The sequence below is a fragment of the Lactuca sativa genome, chromosome 2, assembly GCF_002870075.4.
Source record: "Lactuca sativa cultivar Salinas chromosome 2, Lsat_Salinas_v11, whole genome shotgun sequence".
Classification (NCBI taxonomy): Eukaryota; Viridiplantae; Streptophyta; class Magnoliopsida; order Asterales; family Asteraceae; genus Lactuca; species Lactuca sativa.
Window position 1 is genome coordinate 217,155,811 of NC_056624.2, and position 20,735 is coordinate 217,176,545.

Sequence of the window (20,735 nt, forward strand, 5' to 3'; positions counted from 1 at the left end):
GATCTTTCAATTTTTAGGGCATATTTTTTGTTAAATCGAATAGGGTCTCCAAAATCTCGGCCTTGTTTCAACCAAACTCATTATCCCAAATATATGAAAACATACATATAGGTCAAAACATAGTAACATCATTTATCACTAAATTTTATAAAAGAACAAGCCAATATATCAATTCACACGCCGGACATACATCAGGCCCATCACCACCAAGTCGATACTTTTATAGATTCGACAATAGGAAACCTGATACGGCCTATTTCGAGATGACTAATCTCCTGATAAAATAAGAACAATACACAATCTTTGGAACAATTTTCTCTCCTCTTTTTATCAAATGCAGGTTACAAATTTATAGAAAACATGGAGTTACTGATTAGCTAAAATGAAGGGAAATATGCATGCTGAAATTAAACGTGAATCCTACTTTACTACAATTAACTTCTACTAGAAATTGAAATGAGACTAAGTCTCCAAGCACGTAACTAGACCAAGTCCTCTAGGTTGACTGATGCACATGCTGATCTACAGATGAGATTGTATCAATACTCCACCCCTGAAGAAAGGCCTTGTCCTTAAGGCGAAAATCAGTTTGTGTCATGTAAGGCCAAGGTGGATCGGTCTCCGAATGAAGGAGAAGGAATTTCGGTGGGTTGCATTGATGGTCTGGTTGAAATTTGGCGAGACAATTGTAACAAAGGCCTTCGACGCGACTCTTTTGCATTTCCGTGGGGGTCAATTTCTTGATCAGAAGTGATGGGGTAGGTGGGGGGGGGGGGGGAACCAACAAAGGTTTGTTTGTTGGTGGAGGGTGGTCGGAAAGAACATCAGACGATGGAAAGTGGGCGTGAAGCTTGTCTTCCACTAGTTTAGCAAGACCATAAGCTTGATGGAGAGATGGGGTGGTGCAGGGCAATTTCATTCTGGACGTCGTTGTGAAGTCCCGATTTGAAACAATTACGAATGGATACAAGTGTTAAGCCATCAACACAATTACTGATTTTTTCAAACTCGGCTTGATAGGCTGCAACTATGGAGGTCTGTTTTAGCTTGAATAGGCTTGCTTGATGGTTTTCATATGAGGATGGTCCAAACTGGAGTTCCATGGCTCTACAGAATTCTGTCCAATTGGTAAGTAACTGATTGGTGGTTAGGTATTTGTACCAGCTAAGGGCTTCACCTGTGAAGTAAAAAACAGCCAAGGGTAACCTTTGATTATTAGGCATGTTATAATAATCAAAATAGTTGTTAGCTTGAAAGATCCAATCTAACGGGTTGGACCCATCGAAATTAGGTAAAGTAATTTTTTGGAGGGCGTGGTTCGTGGTTTGGAGGTGGCGGTGGTGGCGGTTGATGTTGTTTGTTGACGAGGATGTTGACAAGCTGTTCGAGTTTTGAAGTTGTGGTTGTGGAAAGATGAATAAGTGTTTGCATCTGATCATGAAGGACAACATGAGAGGTATTGAAGTGGATCCTAACTGTGGTTTTGGAGGCATGAAGACGAGGGCATGAAAGCACCAATATTTCGAGATGACTAATCTTCTGATAAAATAAGAAGAATACACAATCTTTGGAATGATTTTCTCTCTTCTTTTTATCAAATGCTGGTTACAATTTATAGAAAACACGGAGTTACTGACTAGCTAAAATGAAGGAAAATATGCATGCTGAAATTAAACTTGAATCCTACTTTACTGCAATTAACTTCTACTGGAAATTGAAATGAGACTAAGTCTTCAAGCATGTGACTAGACCAAGTCCTCTAGGTTGACTGATGCACATGCTGATCTACGGATGAGATTGTATCAAAACCCTATCACAACTTCATATATAATTGGTTCTTAGTTTTGATAACTTACTCAATTTATGCTTGGATTCTCGTAAGATCTTCCTATCGAAACCTTCATGTCCTACGTGTCAATTTCTCAACCCCTTTCACACAAACTAAAATCCCAAAAATGCCCATCTTATAATTTAAAGTCGCCTAAATTTTGGAAACTAATATTAGTTCAAACTTTACACATTACCCCTCCCACTAAATAGATATATTTCAGCTTGCCATATATCACATTTTTTTTTGCACAGTTTTAATTCTACCGTTTCCTTTATTTTACCACTTTTGGCTAAAATAACATATTTTTATGCCCAATTTCTTTTCTCACGCATAAACATAAAAAAAATACAAAAACAAACATATCCATTTCATCTGTTAGATAATCACACAGAAACTCAGTAGCTTACAATGGTTTTGATCAAAGATAATTTAAAAAATCAATCACATGCATCATAGGTAGTATAGACATGATGCCACTCTACATAAATAATGCAAGTCTTTGGAGCAAATATATTGGGGTATTAAATATTAATCATAAGACTTTAGTTTGGTCAAAAGACAAACCCAATTTTCTAATAAAAAAGGGCAATCATCTAAAGTGAATTGTTTCACCATGTTTGTGAGCACATGGATTTGTTCAGCATTGATTAAAAAAATTAAAAGGAATTATCGGTCATAAGAGTTTGACATTAATCAAAATCATGATCGACGATTCATAAAATTGATTCTGAAAACTGAATTGGATTTTAAAATTCATCAGAAAAACATACACTACTCAGTACTCATGTATAGCAGAAAAAGGACAAGAATGAGACTCATGGTGAACAACCATATGCTAATCAGTAACAAAAATAATCGAAAATCGCAAATTATTCATGGGAAGAATAGTGACGATGGTGGATGAATGAACCGACGGCGATGGGCAAGCGACGACAGTGGCGGACGACGAAGCGACGACACCGATGGTTTATTAGGCAACAACTGTCCATAAAACCCTTTGAAATCAAGGTAACAACTTCTCCACTTGGCATTTGTTTTGTTTACATTGATCTCAAGTTTTTCTGGTACCTACAATTTGGTTCCATGTAGAGAGTTCATTGCTATTTCTGGCATCAAATCCTAATAAAATCGGGCTAAATGCAATGAATATTATATTTTTGTTTCATATACCTTTTTCCTAACAAGGAAGTTATTAACCACAAATCACTAAAGGTGCAAAGGATCTTTATGAAAGTAAACATTGGTTTAATCGAAGGAAAATAGGCTTTTCGATTGATAGAATCCATTTTGTTTTTGCTCATTTAGTAAGATCGAATTCAAAAATATCAAATTAGAAATTTTTATGTAACTCATTTTTTTTATTTAATTTTCTTTTTAATTGGTAATTTGTAGAACCATGTAGTACACAGGATATTATAACAAAATGTAGTATTTTTTTTTATCCGTGGTTCCCACAGGTTGTAGCCTAGTTCATAGTATACGATCTTTGCTTTCTTTGTGATTTCCGCTGTAAAAGACTAACAAGGAAAATGATTAAACCTAAAATAATTGGGTTTATAAAATTTTCAAACTTCCAAGATTTTCAATTTGACCCCAATGTTTATGTTCTCTAATTTTACCTCTTAACTTTAGCTTTTCATTAAAAACCGTAATATTTTCAAAGTAGACATATATTCCATTTATTTCACATTTCATACCATCAATTTACAAGATTCACAAATACAAAAATACATCTATATTTTACAATTATCACTTAAAAGTTTACTAACATGACACATCAAATATTTTGAAGCTTACCCAGAATATGTTGCAACTCATGGACAACATTTGCAATATTCGTTCGTTGTGGGGAATCCACGGAGCATGATAATCCTATGTTGACAATTGAAGCAAGGCATTGCTCTATCTTATTTGCATTTGTTAATGTAAATTGCTTACTAGTAGCATCTTCTTGAAGCTTATTCAGAAGGTCATCATCAATAACATTGGTTATAGAGTGTGGCAAAGGCAATGCACACAAACTTATGAAGGTTAAGACCTTCAGTAAAGATGTTGTCTGTTGGCCTTTTTCCTGTCATCACTTCCAATAATAGTATTCCAAAACTATACACATCCCCACTACTTGTCATCTCACTCCCGACACCATCCTCTGCAACTTATAACTTCTAAGCAACTACTTTATAAAAAGCAAATACAATAAATAAATATGAGGATCTTGGGATGCATGAATTTTACCTGGAGGTGCATATCCAATTGTTCCCCTAATGCCACTTGTGTTCTTTTGGTTTGAATTTATTCCAGGAAATTGAGCTAAGCCAAAATCTCCAACATGGGCCACCATATCATCATCAAGTAGAACGTTGCTAGGCTTCAGGTCACAGTGAACGATGGTTGGCAGACAGTGATTGTGAAGATAATCATGTGCAGATGCGATATCAATGAGAATATTTATTCTTTGAAGAAGGTTCAGTCTTGATTTACTTACACTTGAATGCAACCAATCATGTAAGCTCCCATTGGGCATGAACTCATATACTAAAGCTTTGAAGTCATTGCCTTGAAAATCAACACTTGAACATGAAGTTATTATCTTCAATATATTCCGGTGACGAATACTCCTCCATGCTTCACACTCTGCTATAAAGCTTTTGTGAGCACCTCGGTTTTGAAGATGTATAACTTTGACCGCAACAAATCTATCATTGCGATTAAGGATCCCTTTGTAAACAGAGCTGAATCCACCCTCACTAATCAAATTGGCTTGGGAGAAGCCATTGGTAGCCTTGAGAAGTTGACTGTATGAGACTTGCATGAATCGTTTGTCCCTCAATGATTGAGAGTGAGACACTTGGCCCTTCCTTTTCTTACAAGCATACACAATACATAAAATGCTGAAAAGTGTGAATGAAATCAAAATGACTATTTCGAACAAAGGAAACCTTTTCTTATGTTTTTTTGTATTGCATTTGAGCAACCCAAGTTCAGTCAAGCCACCACAAAGCCTACTATTCCCGAAAACAGAGAATGCACTTGCATTGGCAAACACTCCGACCACCGGTACATCGCCCTCAAAGTCATTAAAGGACAGGTTTACATATTCTAATAAGGTCAACTGTTCCAAGAATTGAGGAAATTGGCCCGATAAATTATTCCTTTCATGAAACTTAATGACAGTGGTACCATGCTTTGAAATGTGTTGCCTTTGAGGGATAAGAATAAAAGGCTAGTACAACCACCAATGCTACTAGGAATGTTTCCTGATAAATTGTTATCAGATAAATCCAAATAAGTCAACATCTTGAGATCGCCAAACTCTATTGGAAGTGACCCAGACAGGTTGTTTTGAGAAAGATTTAGTATGATGGTTAGAGATGTAAGTTGAAGAAGTTGAGTAGGTATTTTTCCACTGAGTTTATTATCGTCAAGGTGTAACTCCAATAGATGATGACAATTTCCCAGGCTTGATGGAATATGTCCTTACAATCTGTTGGAATTTAACCAAAGGCCAGTCAACAATGATAAGTTCCCGATGGCATCTGGAATTGGCCCTGAAAATTGGTTGTTATATAAGTAAGCTTCTTGTAGGTTTTGAAGCTTACCAATGGCGGAGGGGATTTTTCCTGTAAATCGGTTTTCTGTTAAAGAGAAACCGATCAAGCCGACCAGATTACCTATACTTGAAGGGAGGTTTCCATGAAAATCATTTCTATCTAAAGTTAGAATACTTATTTGATCAGAAAGATTACCAATTGATGTGGGAAGCACTCCTTGAAAATTGCAGTTACTAAGATGTAACACCTTTATTCTGCTGCAGTTCTTCAAAGTATCAATAAACTTCATATCGTCTGCTTCTCCAAATCCATAGATGTTATTACCCAAGGATACAAAATATATATCCTTTACTTTTGCAAAGTCAATTTTCAGCTTCCCACTAAAATTGTTGTAGTTCACTTCAAGAAACCTAAGTTTCGAACAATTAGATATCGAGGGTGGAAGAGGTCCGGTCATTTGGTTATTCCGTAATTGAAGGCGTACAAGATTCGGGAGCATTTCACCTAAGGCTGAGGGTAGACTGCCAGTAAGCTGATTCTCAGCAAAGGAGAAATTAGTTAGGAGTGAGAGGTTATAAATGGAATGAGGGATGGTTCCAGATAAGTTACAAGCAGAAACGTAAAATTCTGTTAAGTTTTTCCAATGGCCTAAGGTGTCTGGCTGCAGAGAACACTTCCATTGCTGTTATATTCCCCAAGACACTAGGGATTCCACCTGTACATGTTAAGTTATTGCTACCAAATAGAAAATTAGTAAGTTTTGAGAGGAAACTTATCTCTTTGGGTATGCTTCAACTAGCTTGTTCTTAGAAAGTTCAAGGTCTTCAAGGTTAGAACAACGGGACAAGTTAGTTGGAATGACTCCGTTGAATTTGTTAGAGCCAAGATAGAGGAAATGTAGCCTAGAGAGACGACCCAGTTCATGAGGAATGGTTCCATGTAAGTTACAATCATCACAGTAAAAATCTGTTAAGCTTTTCCAATGGCCTAAGGTGTTTGGAATGCTCCCTCCAAACGAATTTTCAGAAGCAGAGAACAGTTTCATTGAGGTTATATTCCCCAGGACAGGAGGGATCCCACCTGTTATATAACTTGTTTGTACTAGCATAAAAAAAAGTAAGTTTGGTGAGGAAACTGATCTCTTTGGGTATGCTTCCAACTAGCTTGTTATCACCAAGTCCAAGGTTTTCAAGTTTAGAACAATGGGACAAGTTGGTTGGAATGACCCCATTGAATTTGTTGTAGTCAAGAGAGAGGTCTTGTAGCCTGGAGAGACGACCGATTGCATGAGGGATGGTTCCTTGAAAGCCTAGAGTACGGTTGAAATTGTAAATATAGTACGTACATAGAAGGCGTATTAGTAGATGGGTGTATTAGATTACATGCATAATAGAGTATGGCTATTTGACCGTATTATATTATCCTATCTACTTTTTACAACCATCGCATACAATCATCTAATACGCCATATATACAAATCTAATACACCAATACACAACCGTACTTGATGTCTCAAGTGTCATCTAATACGCTATATATACACATCTAATACACCAATAAACACATCTAATACACCAATAAACAACCGTACTTGATGTCTCACATCCCCTTTGCATTCCAGAGCCTTATTAAACAGACAATTCCACTCCAGCCTTATTAAACAGCCAATTCCAGTCCATGGATGTTGTGGAACACATGGATCACCATTCCAACTGAAACAAACTTTTCAATTTCTGCAAAGCTACTATATGATTACCATGTGAATTGTAACCGAAGGATCAATCTCTACAAAATACAAACCTACTATATGATTCCATTCCAACCATAAGAAGTGGGACATCACTGATCATGTTTTCATTTTCAAAAATAGAAAAAAAAATTACAATGAACTTAGTTCATTAAACAGAAAAAAATTTGTTAATGTCACATCTCTAACCTCTCTTTCCCCTTTGTCACCTCTAACCTCTCTTTCCCCTTTGTGGTTGATTCATTGTATGCCTACAAAAATTAACAAGAAAACTTAGGATTCAAAATCTCAAATAACTTTTTAACGAAGAAAACTCAAATTATAGGACCTTCCTGCCATTAACAACTTCATCTATAGCAATGCAAGGGTGAAAACTTCTCCGGAACATAAAAAATATGAGCAAATACAACATGAAATTCAATTTGTGTACCTTACAAAAAGGCTTCACTTTATCACCAAAAGTTCTCATCCATGTTTTAACACGTTCCTTCAATTCTTCACTAGAAAATGGTTTTTTGTCCTTCCAAATGTTCTACAAACAAATTAAGATAAAAAATTTGTTATTTAACAAAGGTGAGCCTTTATTACAATAAACAAAAATGAAAAAAAAATATATCTAACAATTAGAAATAGTAAAACATAATAATATTATAAATAAGAATAAACTCAAACATACCTTGAATTCTTCCGTGGATTTTAGAACAAGGAATTTTTTCCACATTGCTTTGTCAAGGTACGAGTATTTTTTTACTAGATTGACACCATTGTCCCACAACTTAAGAAGCTCTGACTTGTAGGCCTTCCAATGCGTGTTGCAATCTCTAAGTACTTGTGCTTTATGATCATCATCTCGTATATGCCAATAATTCTGATTTTTTAAATAAAAAATGAAGATAACAACTTTTAGGTATATGATATGATACAACTTGTATGATAGAAGAGAATAACATGGTAGGAAATTGTGATTGCTAGTATTAAATGATATCAAAAGTGTGCTGAATTGAGTTTTACCTTTATGTTTAACCACAATTGATCTTTGTCACATTGATCCACTAAATCCCAACTATCTATCAGGATAGAAATCATCTTCCTCGTAGTCACTCCACGATAACTGGTGAACTTAAAGCGGTTAGGTCCAATAGCTCTACCAAAGTGATCGAACTCAACTGTTAAATTTGATAGATATTCTTTGGAGTGATCTCTGATCAATGTCACACTTCTCTTTTTCTTTTCTAGACGTTCCATTGTATTCCTACAAAAGCATAAACACTCGTATAATTAATTCTAAGAGTCTCGAACACCAAAAAAAACCAAAATTTTATATAAAATTGAAGATACCCAAGGTAAGTTTATACCTGGCTTCAAGATGTTTCGTTTTGGGTTTACCAACACTTCTTTTTCTGGTTTTTCTTTCTACCATACGGATCCTCCTGCTCTTGGTTGTTTTCACTAGTACCTCATCCATATGTAATGGAAAATTTCCGATGTATAACCTCAGACCTGGTTATAAGAAAATGAGCATAAAAATGATGATAGAAAATGATGAGGGTAAAGATATGTTAAAGATTATGACTTAACCCAACTAATGAGAAGATTATGACACGTTTTTTATAGTAGATCAAAACATAAAAAAAAATCATACCAAAAAAATGTGATAGAGACCTTGATGGTTATATAACATAAAAATAAGGACCAAAATTGTAAGAGAAAGCTTTTAAGGACCAAGATAGCTACCATTGGCACTCTCAAAAGAAATATGATGCAATTTATAATCAAATACAACAAAAAAGAATTACATTTGATGGAAAAAAACAAATATGATGCAATTTATATTCAGCCCCTATTGATGGGTACTGCAAGAATGGTCAAATAAAGGCAGTTGTCTGCATGGCAAATTTGTGTGAGGTTTTTGGGCATACGGTAAGATGTTTGAATGCCATAAATGTAGGAAAGACAACTAATTTTATATAATATTTGTGTGAGGTTTAGGCTCCCATCAATTCAGCCCATTTGTTTTTATCTATTTTGATAGGTTAATGGTGTAGCACAATTGCACAGTGACATCTTAAAGGCAGAGTTATTTGTAGATTATGTGTCAATATAACCAAACAAGAAATTTGGGCATTACTCCTAGACGTTGGCTCAGATTTTGTAGTCCTGAACTTAATTAGATCATAACAAATGGTTAAAAACAGACAAGTAAAACACATTAATTCCATCTGTAGAAAATAGGTATCTAGTAACTACTTGTGGGTCTGCAGGAGGTACAAGTAACTAGTTTAAGTGCAATTAGATTATCTCACAACCTGCTCTTCCCTAAGCTTAATCTTTAACCCTAACCAAAAAATTTCAAATAAGAAACTAAGGTTTTTGGAGGTGTGTTGATTTTCACCAAAAATGATGATTTCAAACCTTGTAGATTAAAGAGATAAAAGTAACAACCTACCTTTTGGACTTAATCTAGGAGAACTTGAAGAAGGTTTGAAGTTTTATGATGCTATGGATGGTTTTCCACCAAAGAGGTTAGAGAGAATGAACAAAATAAGATGTTGCCAAACTTCTAATTCCCTTTCATTTACTTTCATTCCTTGTAACGTGTTCATATGCATTGACATCTGTTTGAGAGTGCATTAAAACTGTCATATCCTTTTACAAGTTTTCAAACACACCCTGGCTTGGACTAAATCAAATATTACACTCTTGTCATTGCATGCATAGTACACTCTTTTGAAAGGGTATCTAATATTCTAATGTGTTTATATATACAATAATTATGTAGATTTATAAAGAAAATGTTGCAAGTAGAATAATTTCAGCAATCAACTATATCCTTTGCAAAATGTAGCTTAAGTTCAACCTTGAACAATTTCAAATTTCCTTATTCAATTTCAAACCTTCATACGAAAAGCCAATTTCACAGCAAATAGTGATTCTGTGTCACATAAGTGGCAAAATTGTGGTAACCTTGAAATCAGTTAACAGCTAATCAACTAACTCGATTGGAACAAAATTAGAAAGTTTGGAAACCAAGAACTGAATCATTAATAATAGATGAAGTAGTTTTATATTTATATCCAACAACTTAGCATAATGGGATTTACAGAATAACTATAGCACTACTGGTGTATACAGCTCCTCTTATACCAGGAAGTGAGGTGTCACAGCATATAAGTACAGCTGGAATGGAAGCTAATGGGACAAGTAATATGAAATTTGCACTCAATGGATGCCTGATTATAGGAACATTAGATGGGGCTAATGTTGAAATCAGGAAGGAAGTTGGAGAGGACAATTTTTTCTTTTGGAAGCAACAACAGATGAAGTTCAAAACAGAGTCGATGATGCTTTCTAGGGTTATCAACCAGAAATATGAAGTAATATGTCGTACACAGAGAAGACATTGTCATAAACACAACATTAATCAACGAATAAATCAACTACATCCAAAGTCCGAGCGTACCTGTAAACAACGTGAAAGAAGGAGGCAAAAGCAGCTGTAGGCCGGAGTAGGAGACTTCGTCTGTCTCGTCGACCGGAGACCAGAGGCGGAGGTGTCGTTGGCCAGAGGCGGAGGCGTCGTCGGCCGAAGGCTAAGGTTTCGTATAAACAACTCTAAGTAATAGAGCTGGAGAATTTTATTCGTCGTGGAAGAAAGTCAAAATCTCTATTTCTTACGTACCTGCGAACATCCGTCTAAGTTTTAAAATAAACGTAATGAACAACTTTGTTATTTAATTTTTTATTTCAAGTATTTTTACTCTTAACAATCTCCTATTTGAAATTATTGCCTCATGGTATTTTCTTCCCTTGTACTCGACATGGAATATATCAAAGCATTAGTATAGTAACATGACTTGGATAAGATTAAATACGAAATTTTAGTGTTTTTTTTTCTAACAGTAGTCCTTGTGATTTCTTTTCTTCATTCAACAAACTGCTTTTTTTTTTTATCTGAAAACCGATAACAAACCTAAAATAATAAAAAATAAAAATAAAAAAGTCACTTGTGTTACCCCACAATTCTTCTTACATGAAACAAATTATAAAAAATAAAAATTAGGATGAAAATACAAAAAAGGATAAAATACAGAAAATAGTCAAGTGGCTGAATCAATAAACCGAACAAGAACTGCTACAATTATTATTATTAAAAATTGAGGGGTAATATTGACCTTTTGTCACAGTTAGTGTACAAAACTGCAGCTTTCTAAAGGATGAGGGCAAAATGGGAATTCAATTATTGCTTGAACTGGTTGCCCAAACCTTGGGTCATTCCTAAGCTCTGTCCAAGATCGCCCATTCGTGCTTTCATGGCCTATAAAGGGGCAAAATGGTCAAATTAAAAATATATTACCCCAAGGGTAAAACTGTACTTTTATATCATCATACAAACTTGGACACTTTTTTGATGCACATCTCTATATGCTTCTGTTATGTACCTCTCTTTTGTTATGTACCTCTCTTTTCTTTTTTATGAGAGGAATTGAATAGTCATTCCATTCGCCTATCAATTCCATTCCTTTGTGAATAATGGTTTTGTGAATAATCAGTCATTTTGTGTTTCTGGACAATGCAAATGGATTCCACTCAGCAGTGTTAATTTTAATTTTCTAGTCATTTGATTTTCAAGTTTTTACATTTACAATATAAGCTTTTTATACTTTAGACATTCAATTGTTTAATTATTTAAGTCACCAATCATAAAAAAAATAAATAAAAAATAAAAAATATCCGACTTTCCATTTGTTGACTTTTTGACCGACTTTGACAGAGCCCAATATCAAAATGAAAACCGAAGAGGAGTATGTTGAAATTTCTATAGCCCTTGCTTGTTGTTTCTTTATGTATAGATAACAACATCTAACAGAAGCAAATAACACAACACATATAATAAGCAAAGCAATTAACACATCTATCTAACAACTGCAAAGCCAATTACTGTTTGAGAAAAGAATTGTTATCCCAACAGTTTGTGATGCTTCACTACTCCATGACTCAAAATTCTATCAACAATTACTATAAGAATTTTTTGAGACTGCTGATCAGGAATCCTCAGAGGAAGATATGCCAAAATGACCATATTGTCCTTTTTAATTCTCTAATCCTTCTTTGATGTACCTGAAAGAAAGTGAGCAAACCAAACCATGAATGAAAGGGCATTTTGGTCATTTGATCAACACTCAACTCAAGACATTTTTAATGAATCCATTAGTGCCATCACACTAGGAAAACTTTGCATCTCCATCAAAGCCAAAACGCTTTCTTGTCCTTCGTGAACAGTTGTAGTTCCTTTGTATTTGTATTTCTGCTCTTGTTTTTCTGTTGCAAAAACAGAAATCAAATCTCTTACCTTTAAATTTGAACCGCTACCTATGTTTGTCTATTGCAAAAACAGAAATCAAAGCTCTTACCCTTTAAATTTGAACGGCAGGTCCGGTGGTGGGATTTTCAGGTTGGTTGAATTATTGGAGGTGCCAGGCGAGGCGAGGCTGGCCGATGATGATGGTGTTGCGACAGGGGAGATGGAGATGAAGGACCGATTAGTGTGGGAGGAGGAAGCTAAGTATGTGAGGAGGAGGAGGCGTATTCAATTTAGGTATTAGCCGTATTCAATTTAGGTATTAGCCGTACTTAATCAAAATGGGGGCGTATTTTTAGTTATTTGATTTTGTTTCTAGTACATCTCATTAACCGTATTAGATGCTACAATTGTGTGTATTATATTTATTTATCCCTTTATAATACGGGTTTTTTTACAACCTTATTAGATGGGGGTGTACTCTATAGCCAATGTTCCAGTAGTGGTTCTTCAATTGCCTCTATACCAAATTTAGTAAAAAATTAGGCACAAGACCAAAATAGTCATGATTGTGGAAAAAAAATTCAACTATACTGTTTTGTAATAAACAATCGACGCATTAAAAAAAAACCTTCTTTACTTCTATTTCACTCAAGTTAAAAAAAGAGAATGTAACAACCATATACAAGAACATTTCAAATTTTGAAATTTAATTTTCTGCAGCATCCGTCTATAATAACATGATTTGCCAAAATATCATATGTTTATATACATATAACATCAACCCAACGAAAGCAGGAAGTAAATTGACAAGATCAATCCTATCACATTTTTTGTCACCAATATGCCGGATGGCATGAATGAAGCTGCTCTATTTGATCTCCTTAGAAAATATGAAGTGATTGAAGAAATGCAGACCGGTTGAAATTCATCAGCCACAAATGAAACACACAACACTGATTTCATGAACAACAGAAGGTCGATTGGTTTAATCTTAAATGGGTAAAGACACGGGAACCGAATTTTCACCTGGCCGCGAATCTCGGATCTCCCCCAGGTGCGCTCCTCCTCGCTAGCTGAACAGTTTGGAAAGGTCCTGATACCATTCTCACCTGATTCTGACGTCATCAGCTGGGCATCCTAACTCGGACTTAAACTTTCATAAATTAACACAATGATGGGCGTCTTATTGGATAAAATGGGGATTCAGATTCGCGTTAGACGACGACATCTCCATACCCGAGTCCGTCCAAACAGTGGAAGTTTTGCTGTAATTCCTCAGCGATTTGGATTTCTTGGCTGGTGAAGAAAAAAACGACTTTGTGAAAAACTGCTCCTCTGATCAGTTGCGGGCCGATATCAACTCTCCACAATTTCCTCATAGTTTTTCCGTTGATCAAATGGTTCGGTGGTGCCTCTAATCACCCAAAGAATAACGATATTCATCCTTTCATCTTGTAGCCCAGAGATCGACAACTCCCTTCTAATCAGGATCTTCTTATTGGGCCTGCAGTTTCTGCCACTTGAGCCCATCGAACACAGTCTTATATCAAATAATTCATCGTCGCCTCGCCCCAACATACGAACTCCTACAGACCACAGCCAAGGGGAAAAGGCTAAAGGCAAAAGAAGAAAACAGCAGCCATTCCTCCCACCCAAATCCTACACATGCGTATCCGACTCCGCTTCACTGATCAAGAGTTCCATGTCCATAGAGGTTGGAATGCTTACTGGATTCCATATATATGAATCGAAGAGGAAGAGAAACTTAGGCAAGTCACTGAAGATAATGGAGAGATGCCGCCTGAACTTAAATGATGCAAAAAGATTCAAACACTCAGGGGTAATTAATTCTCCTTACTTTGATATGATGCCTATGGAGGTTTCGGAGCGAGGCAACATTCCAATCAAAACACATCTCAGTCCATAAACTCACAGACAATATTCAAATTAATCTACTCTTTTCAAGATCAATAATGACGGCGCGGTTGGATTGATTGGGTTTGTAAACCATTGGAGGTACTAGCTTCTCTCTTGTAATATGTAATATGTAGCTCGCTCCACCTTTTCAAGCATTTTGCTAGTTAAAATAAAATTTTCCGTTCAAAATAAAACTATAATACGGGCGTTATGTTACTACATAGTTTTACCAAAAATGCTATCTTCCATATAGTAGCTTCTCCTAACAAGGTATTATCAGTACTGTGTGCCTTTGCAACTCAGGCTAGGATATACGTCAACAACATAAAAAGGGTTAGGTTGATTTTACACCTAGCGAGTTCAAGGATTTATATGTTAACATGCCATATATATCCATTCACAAATTAAATTAAAATAACTGTCAGGTAAACAGTTGGGTAAACATTTAGCTTTAATTTATTAAGTCAGTTAAATGTTAGTATTCACAATCTAGCAGTTTTAGTGCCACCAACTAAGTCAAATAGAAGATAATAGCCAATATAACTTTCCTCCCAATGCCCATATATTGATACATAATCTATCATAATTCAACATTTCAGTTCAACAGTATGAAAGGTTTCAATCAAACATAGCATATAAATTAGCTTAACATGCCTTATCAAGGCAACCGAACATGTGCAAAACTTTGATTTGTGACATTTCTAGAACATACCTTACAACTTAATTCAATACAACCTAAGCAACAGGCTCAAATTCAATTTGGATATAGCATTTGACATCAAATAAATATTTTTGATCGTATACCAAGTTTTCATAAACCATCTTGGTACTCAAGTTGTTGACTGGGATGTTAGGATCGTGTGATTCATCCCTAGATGTTGCCAGGTCATTATATAGATCTAGGAAAACTTCTGCACGAGCATGTTCACTTCCTTAATGCACACAACAGCATCATGTACCTCATCCCCCTGATTTCTCATCCAAAACGAGCCTTACATCACTTTTAATTAGTTTCTTTTAACCAAACTCATAATCCTAAATAAATAAACATACTTATGACATCAACTTATCTACCTCAACTTTACATATCTCATCTTCAGTGAATTCAAAGAATAATCAGTATATGCTTGCCAATTGTCACATTATAATTCAAACTCATTAACAACTGATTTCATGAAGCATATTTGATTCCAATCCATAGTATCATTTTTTTTTTTGAAAAAAAAAATCTAATCTATTCCTACCTAAACTACTTCTTAATTTCACCTATGTCCACAACGGAACTTGAACCCTCAACCTCAATGAGGGAGGGCAACACCGGATACCAATGAGGGAGGGCATGCAACACCGTACCAGATACAGCTACTGCTAGGCTAGGAGCCTTTTGGTAATCCCTAGTATCATTTATCGCTAATTATAATTAGCAAGAATTAGTCAATATATATTATACCAAAACATGCAGTGCATCTATCTCAAACCTGTGACCACAAATTCGATCCTTCAATCTATTCCATAACAGAAAACGCTAATCCAGTTGATTATATCAACAAATAGTTCTTAGTCCTGATAATCTCAATTCGTTATTCGGTTCTCACAACAAAGTCGTTCCTGTCTTTTTGATCTCTACCGCCAAAAAGTCATGATGAAAAGAAATATATTTAATAATTGGGTTTATGTACTTTTCAAACTTTATTAAGACTACAAATCTATTTCTTCAAATGTACTTCAAAATGTTATCGCTACCTTAAGATCACCATATTTTTAAAAAGAAAACCCTAATTCCATTTATTTCATATTTTATTCCAACAATTACATACACAAATATATCCGTATTAATCAATCAACACCCAATATATTGACTAACGTGACACCTCACATATTTTGAAGCTTATCCAGAATATGTTGCAACTCATGGACAACATTTTCGATATTCATCCGTTGTAGTGGGGACTCCATGGAGCATGATACTCCAATCTTGACAGTTGAAGACAAACATTCCTCTATTTTCTTTGCATGTGCTGATGTATATTGTGTAGCAATAGCATCCTCTTGAAGAAAATTCAGAAGATCATCATCAATAACATCAGTTACATGGTCTGGCATGACCATGTCTGCAAACTCATGAAGGCTAAGGCCTTCGTTAAAAATGTTGTCGGTGGGCCTCTTCCCTGTCATCACCTCCAACAATAGTATTCCAAAACTGTAGACATCTCCACTACTTGTTATCTCACTCCCAACACCGTACTCTGCAACATATTAACAATTAGTTTAGAAAATTGAACACCATAAATAAATATAAGCATATGGGAATACATGAATTTTACCTGGTGGTGCATATCCAATTGTTCCTCTAATGCCACTTGTGCTGTTTTGGTTTGAATTTGTTCCAATAAATCGAGCTAAACCAAAGTCTCCAACATGGGCCACCATATCATCATCGAGTAGAATATTGCTAGGCTTCACGTCACAGTGAACGATGGTTGGTAGGCAGTGATTGTGAAGATAATCAAGTGCGGATGCTACATCAATGAGAGTCTTTATTCTTTGAAGAAGATTCAGTTTGGATACACTTGCAGTTGAATGCAACCAATCATGTAGACTCCCATTGGGCATGAACTCGTATACCAAAGCTTTGAAGTCATTTCCTTGAAAATCAACACTTGAACACGAAGTTATAATCTTCAATAGATTCCGGTGTCGAATACTTCGCCATGCTTCACACTCTGCTATAAAGCTTTTGTGAGCACCTCGGTTTTGAAGATGTATGAGTTTGACTGCAACAATTCTATCAACATGATCACCAAGGACTCCTTTATAAACAGAGCTGAACCCACCCTCACCAATCAAATTGTCCTCGGAGAATCCATTGGTAGCCTTTAGAAGTTGACCATATGATACTTTCATGAACCGTTCGTCCTTTGATGATAGAGATAGCTGGCCCTTCCTTTTCTTACACCAAACATATGTAAAACATGATATGGTAAAAAGTGTGGATGCAATCAGAATGAATATGACGAACAAAGGAAACCTTTTTTTATGTTTATCATGTGTCTCCTTGCATTTGGGCAACCCAAGTTCAGGCAAGCCACCACAAAGCCTACTATTTCCCAAAACAGAGAATGCGCTTGCATTGGCAAACACACCTTGGATTGGTACTTCACCCTCGAAATCATTAAAGGATAGTTTTACATATTCAAATGAGAACCGTCGCAAGAATTGAGGAATTTGTCCCGATAACTTATTATGAGAAAGATCGAGTGTTGAAACTCCTCTCGACGAAGGTACCATGCCTTGAAAGAGGTTACCTTTGAGGGATAAGAATACAAGGCTAGTGCAACCACCAATGCTATTGGGAATGTTACCTGATAAATTATTATTAGACAAATCTAGAGAAGTCAACATGTTGAGGTCTCCAACCTCTGTTGGAAGTGACCCAGACAGGTTGTTTTGAGAGAGATCTAATGCTATGGTTAGAGATGAAATTTGAAGAAGTTCTTTAGGTATTCTGCCACTGAGTTTATTCTCTTCAAGGTACAACTCCAATAGATGGCTACAATTTCCCAGGCTTGATGGAATATGCCATTCCAATCTGTTGGAACTTAAATCGAGTCTAGTCAATAATGACAAGTTCCCGATGGCATCTGGAATGGGCCCTGAAAACTGATTCTCATATAGATAAGGAAGTTGTAGCTTTTGAAGCTTACCAATGGTGGAGGGGATTTTTCCCGTGAATCGGTTCTTCCGTAAATATAATGTGGTCAAGCCTACTATACCTATTCCTGATGGGAGGTGTCCATATAAATAATTTCCTCCTAGATCTAGACAAGAAAGTTGATCAGAAAGATTACCAATTGACGTTGGCAACACTCCTTTTAACTTGCACCTACGAACATCTAATGTATCTAATTTGCTGCAGTTTTTTAAAGAATCAATAAACTTCATATCATCAGCTTGTCCGGATCCATACATGTTATCACCTAAGTCTAAAAAGACGAGATCTTTTTGAACAGCAAAGTTGATTGTCAACTTCCCCCTAAAATTGTTGTTGTTCACTTCGACAAGTTGTAATTTGGAACAATTAGATATCGAGGGTGGAAGAGGTCCATTCAGTTGGTTACCCCATATCTGAAGGTACTCAAGATGAGGGAGCATTGCACCTAACAACGAGGGAAGAGTACCAGTAAGCTGATTCTCAGCCACGGAAAAATGAGTAAGGAGTGAGAGGTTAAAAATGGAATGAGGGATGACTCCAGATAAGTTACAAAGACCAACGCCAAACTCTATTAAGCTTTTCCATTGGCCTAACGTGTCCGGAATGCTCCCACCCAACGGATTGTAGGCTATCGAGAACACTTCCATGGATGTTATGTTCCCCAAGACAGGGGGGATTCCACCTGCTAAGTAATTAAATCCAACTGCAAAAAGAGTAAGTTTCGGGAGGAAACTGATCTCTTCAGGTATGCTTCCGACTAAATTGTTATAATAAAGTCTAAGCTCTTCAATGTTAGAACAACCAGACAGGTTAGTTGGAATGACCCCGTTAAATTTGTTATGGCCAAGATTGAGGATCCGTAGCCTGGATAGACGACCCAGCTCTGGTGGGATCATTCCTTGCAAGCTTTTGTTTGCGATAGAAAAGAAATGAAGGAAGCTGAGGTTCCCTACATATGGAGACAACGACCCTTCAAGTTCTTGCGAATACAGTCGTAGAGCAGTGACTCTTCTGTGTCGCTTCCCACATGAAACACCACTCCAATTACAGAAATGAGAGGAAGTGTTCCATGAGCTTAGAGCTTCATGTGGATCATGGGTAATCATCAACTTCAACTGCAACAATGCCTGGTAATCGGTTTCATTACTGCCACCCGAAGCAGTAGTGGCTGTAATCAGAAATATAACAAGACTAGAAAAGAGGAAAGCAAAACGAGAGTTCATTTTTTGTGTTGGATTAAACCCTCACTCCCTGATATGCTTCTGCATACGAAAGAAGAGAAAAAAACGGACCAACTGTTGGGACTGTATCACACGAAGAGAAGGAGAAGAAAAAAAGATTTTGGTGCGAATTTCTGTGTGTTTTTCTCATTCATAAAACTAAAAAAAGGGGCGGGGCAAGTCTCATTGACTGTTACGTCTTGCCAGTGGCGGCCCTGGGGTGGTGCCGGCGGTGCGGTCGCACCAGGCCTCCGATTTTAGGGGGCCTCCGATTTTTAGGATAATTTATAGTTATAGTATTGGTATTTTTGAAAAATCTGATTTTATGTTTTATCAATAAATAAAATTAGCCCGGTAACTTTTGATTCCAATTTTAGATGCGTTTTAACATTTGGCCTCCGATGCGTTTTAATTACCGAAACAAAGTCTCACTTTAAAATCATTGTCAACTACAAGGTGGGAAAATAGGATTGAAAGTGTGAAAGCCATAGTTACTCAAACTCCTGAAATAGTAAAAGTTCTGCATAAACTTGTTGAAGAAGAGACAGACATAAAGATCATAAGTGAAGCTACTTGTCTATGAGAGTATGAACTTGGCATATTTGACTTTATAACAGGTATGGTTATATGGTATCATATATTGGCTAAAGTAAATAACCTGAGCAAACAACTTCAACCTAAGACTATGCGTATTGATGAGACAATGAGTAGTGTGGGAGCACTTATTGAGTTTTTTAAAGACTATCGAGAGAATGGATTTGGGAAGGCTTTGGATTGTGCGAGAGCTATAGCTTCTGATATGGAAATTTATCCAGTGTTTGTTGAGAAAAATAATAAAAGAAAAGTTGTTAAAAAAAGACATTTTGATGAGAATGACATTGGGTCATCAGAGCCGGTACATGAACTTTCACCTCAAGAATCATTTAGGATTCAATATTTTGTGTACATAGTTGATCAAGCTATTGGTTCATTGGAGCGAAGGTTTGAACAATACAAACAATATGAAGACATTTTTAGTTTCTTATTCACAACACAAATGTTGAAGTCAATGAATACTATCGAGTTAAAGTCATGTTGCAAAAATCTGGAAAAGAGGCTGCAAAATGGTCATATCTCAGACATTAATGCTGATGATTTATTCAACAAAATGGAGTTGTTACAAAAACATTTACCGGTTGAACACAATACAGCTAACAGAATACTAAATTTCCTAAAAATTATGAACACTTATCCAGTTTCTTGTCTAGCATACAGAATATTGTTGACTGTTCCTATTACAGTTGCATCAGCGGAAAAAAGTTTTTCAAAACTAAATCTTTTAAAATTTTATTTGCGCTCGACCATGTCTCAAGAGAGATCAAACGTTTTGGCATTGATTTCGATTGAGAATGAGTTTCTTGATTATGAAAGTCTCATAGATGAATTTTCTTCTAAAAATTCTAGAAGGTCAATGTT

The 20,735-nt window shown here is 36.0% G+C and overlaps 3 protein-coding genes across 3 annotated transcripts; all 3 read right to left on the reverse strand.

Moving 5' to 3' along the window:
* Positions 1-866: 866 nt before the first annotated feature.
* LOC111905769 (putative receptor-like protein kinase At3g47110) lies at positions 867-5,839 on the reverse strand. Its single transcript, XM_042899790.2, has 4 exons — positions 5,431-5,839; positions 5,012-5,088; positions 4,067-4,898; positions 867-1,177 (listed from the first exon to the last, which is right to left on the reverse strand). The coding sequence occupies exons 1-4, from the start codon at positions 5,837-5,839 to the stop codon at positions 867-869; spliced, it is 1,629 nt and encodes a 542-aa protein (XP_042755724.2).
* A 1,854-nt stretch (positions 5,840-7,693) lies between these two features.
* On the reverse strand, positions 7,694-11,149 carry LOC111905768 (uncharacterized). The gene is made up of 5 exons (XM_023901511.3): positions 10,590-11,149; positions 8,485-8,629; positions 8,141-8,381; positions 7,806-7,997; positions 7,694-7,708 (listed from the first exon to the last, which is right to left on the reverse strand). Exons 2-5 carry the CDS (start codon positions 8,592-8,594, stop codon positions 7,694-7,696), a joined length of 558 nt encoding a protein of 185 aa, XP_023757279.1. The 5' UTR covers positions 8,595-8,629; positions 10,590-11,149.
* A 5,071-nt stretch (positions 11,150-16,220) lies between these two features.
* LOC111905767 (receptor kinase-like protein Xa21) lies at positions 16,221-19,283 on the reverse strand. Its single transcript, XM_023901510.1, has 2 exons — positions 16,673-19,283; positions 16,221-16,594 (listed from the first exon to the last, which is right to left on the reverse strand). The coding sequence occupies exons 1-2, from the start codon at positions 19,281-19,283 to the stop codon at positions 16,221-16,223; spliced, it is 2,985 nt and encodes a 994-aa protein (XP_023757278.1).
* Between the last annotated feature and the right edge of the window lie 1,452 nt (positions 19,284-20,735).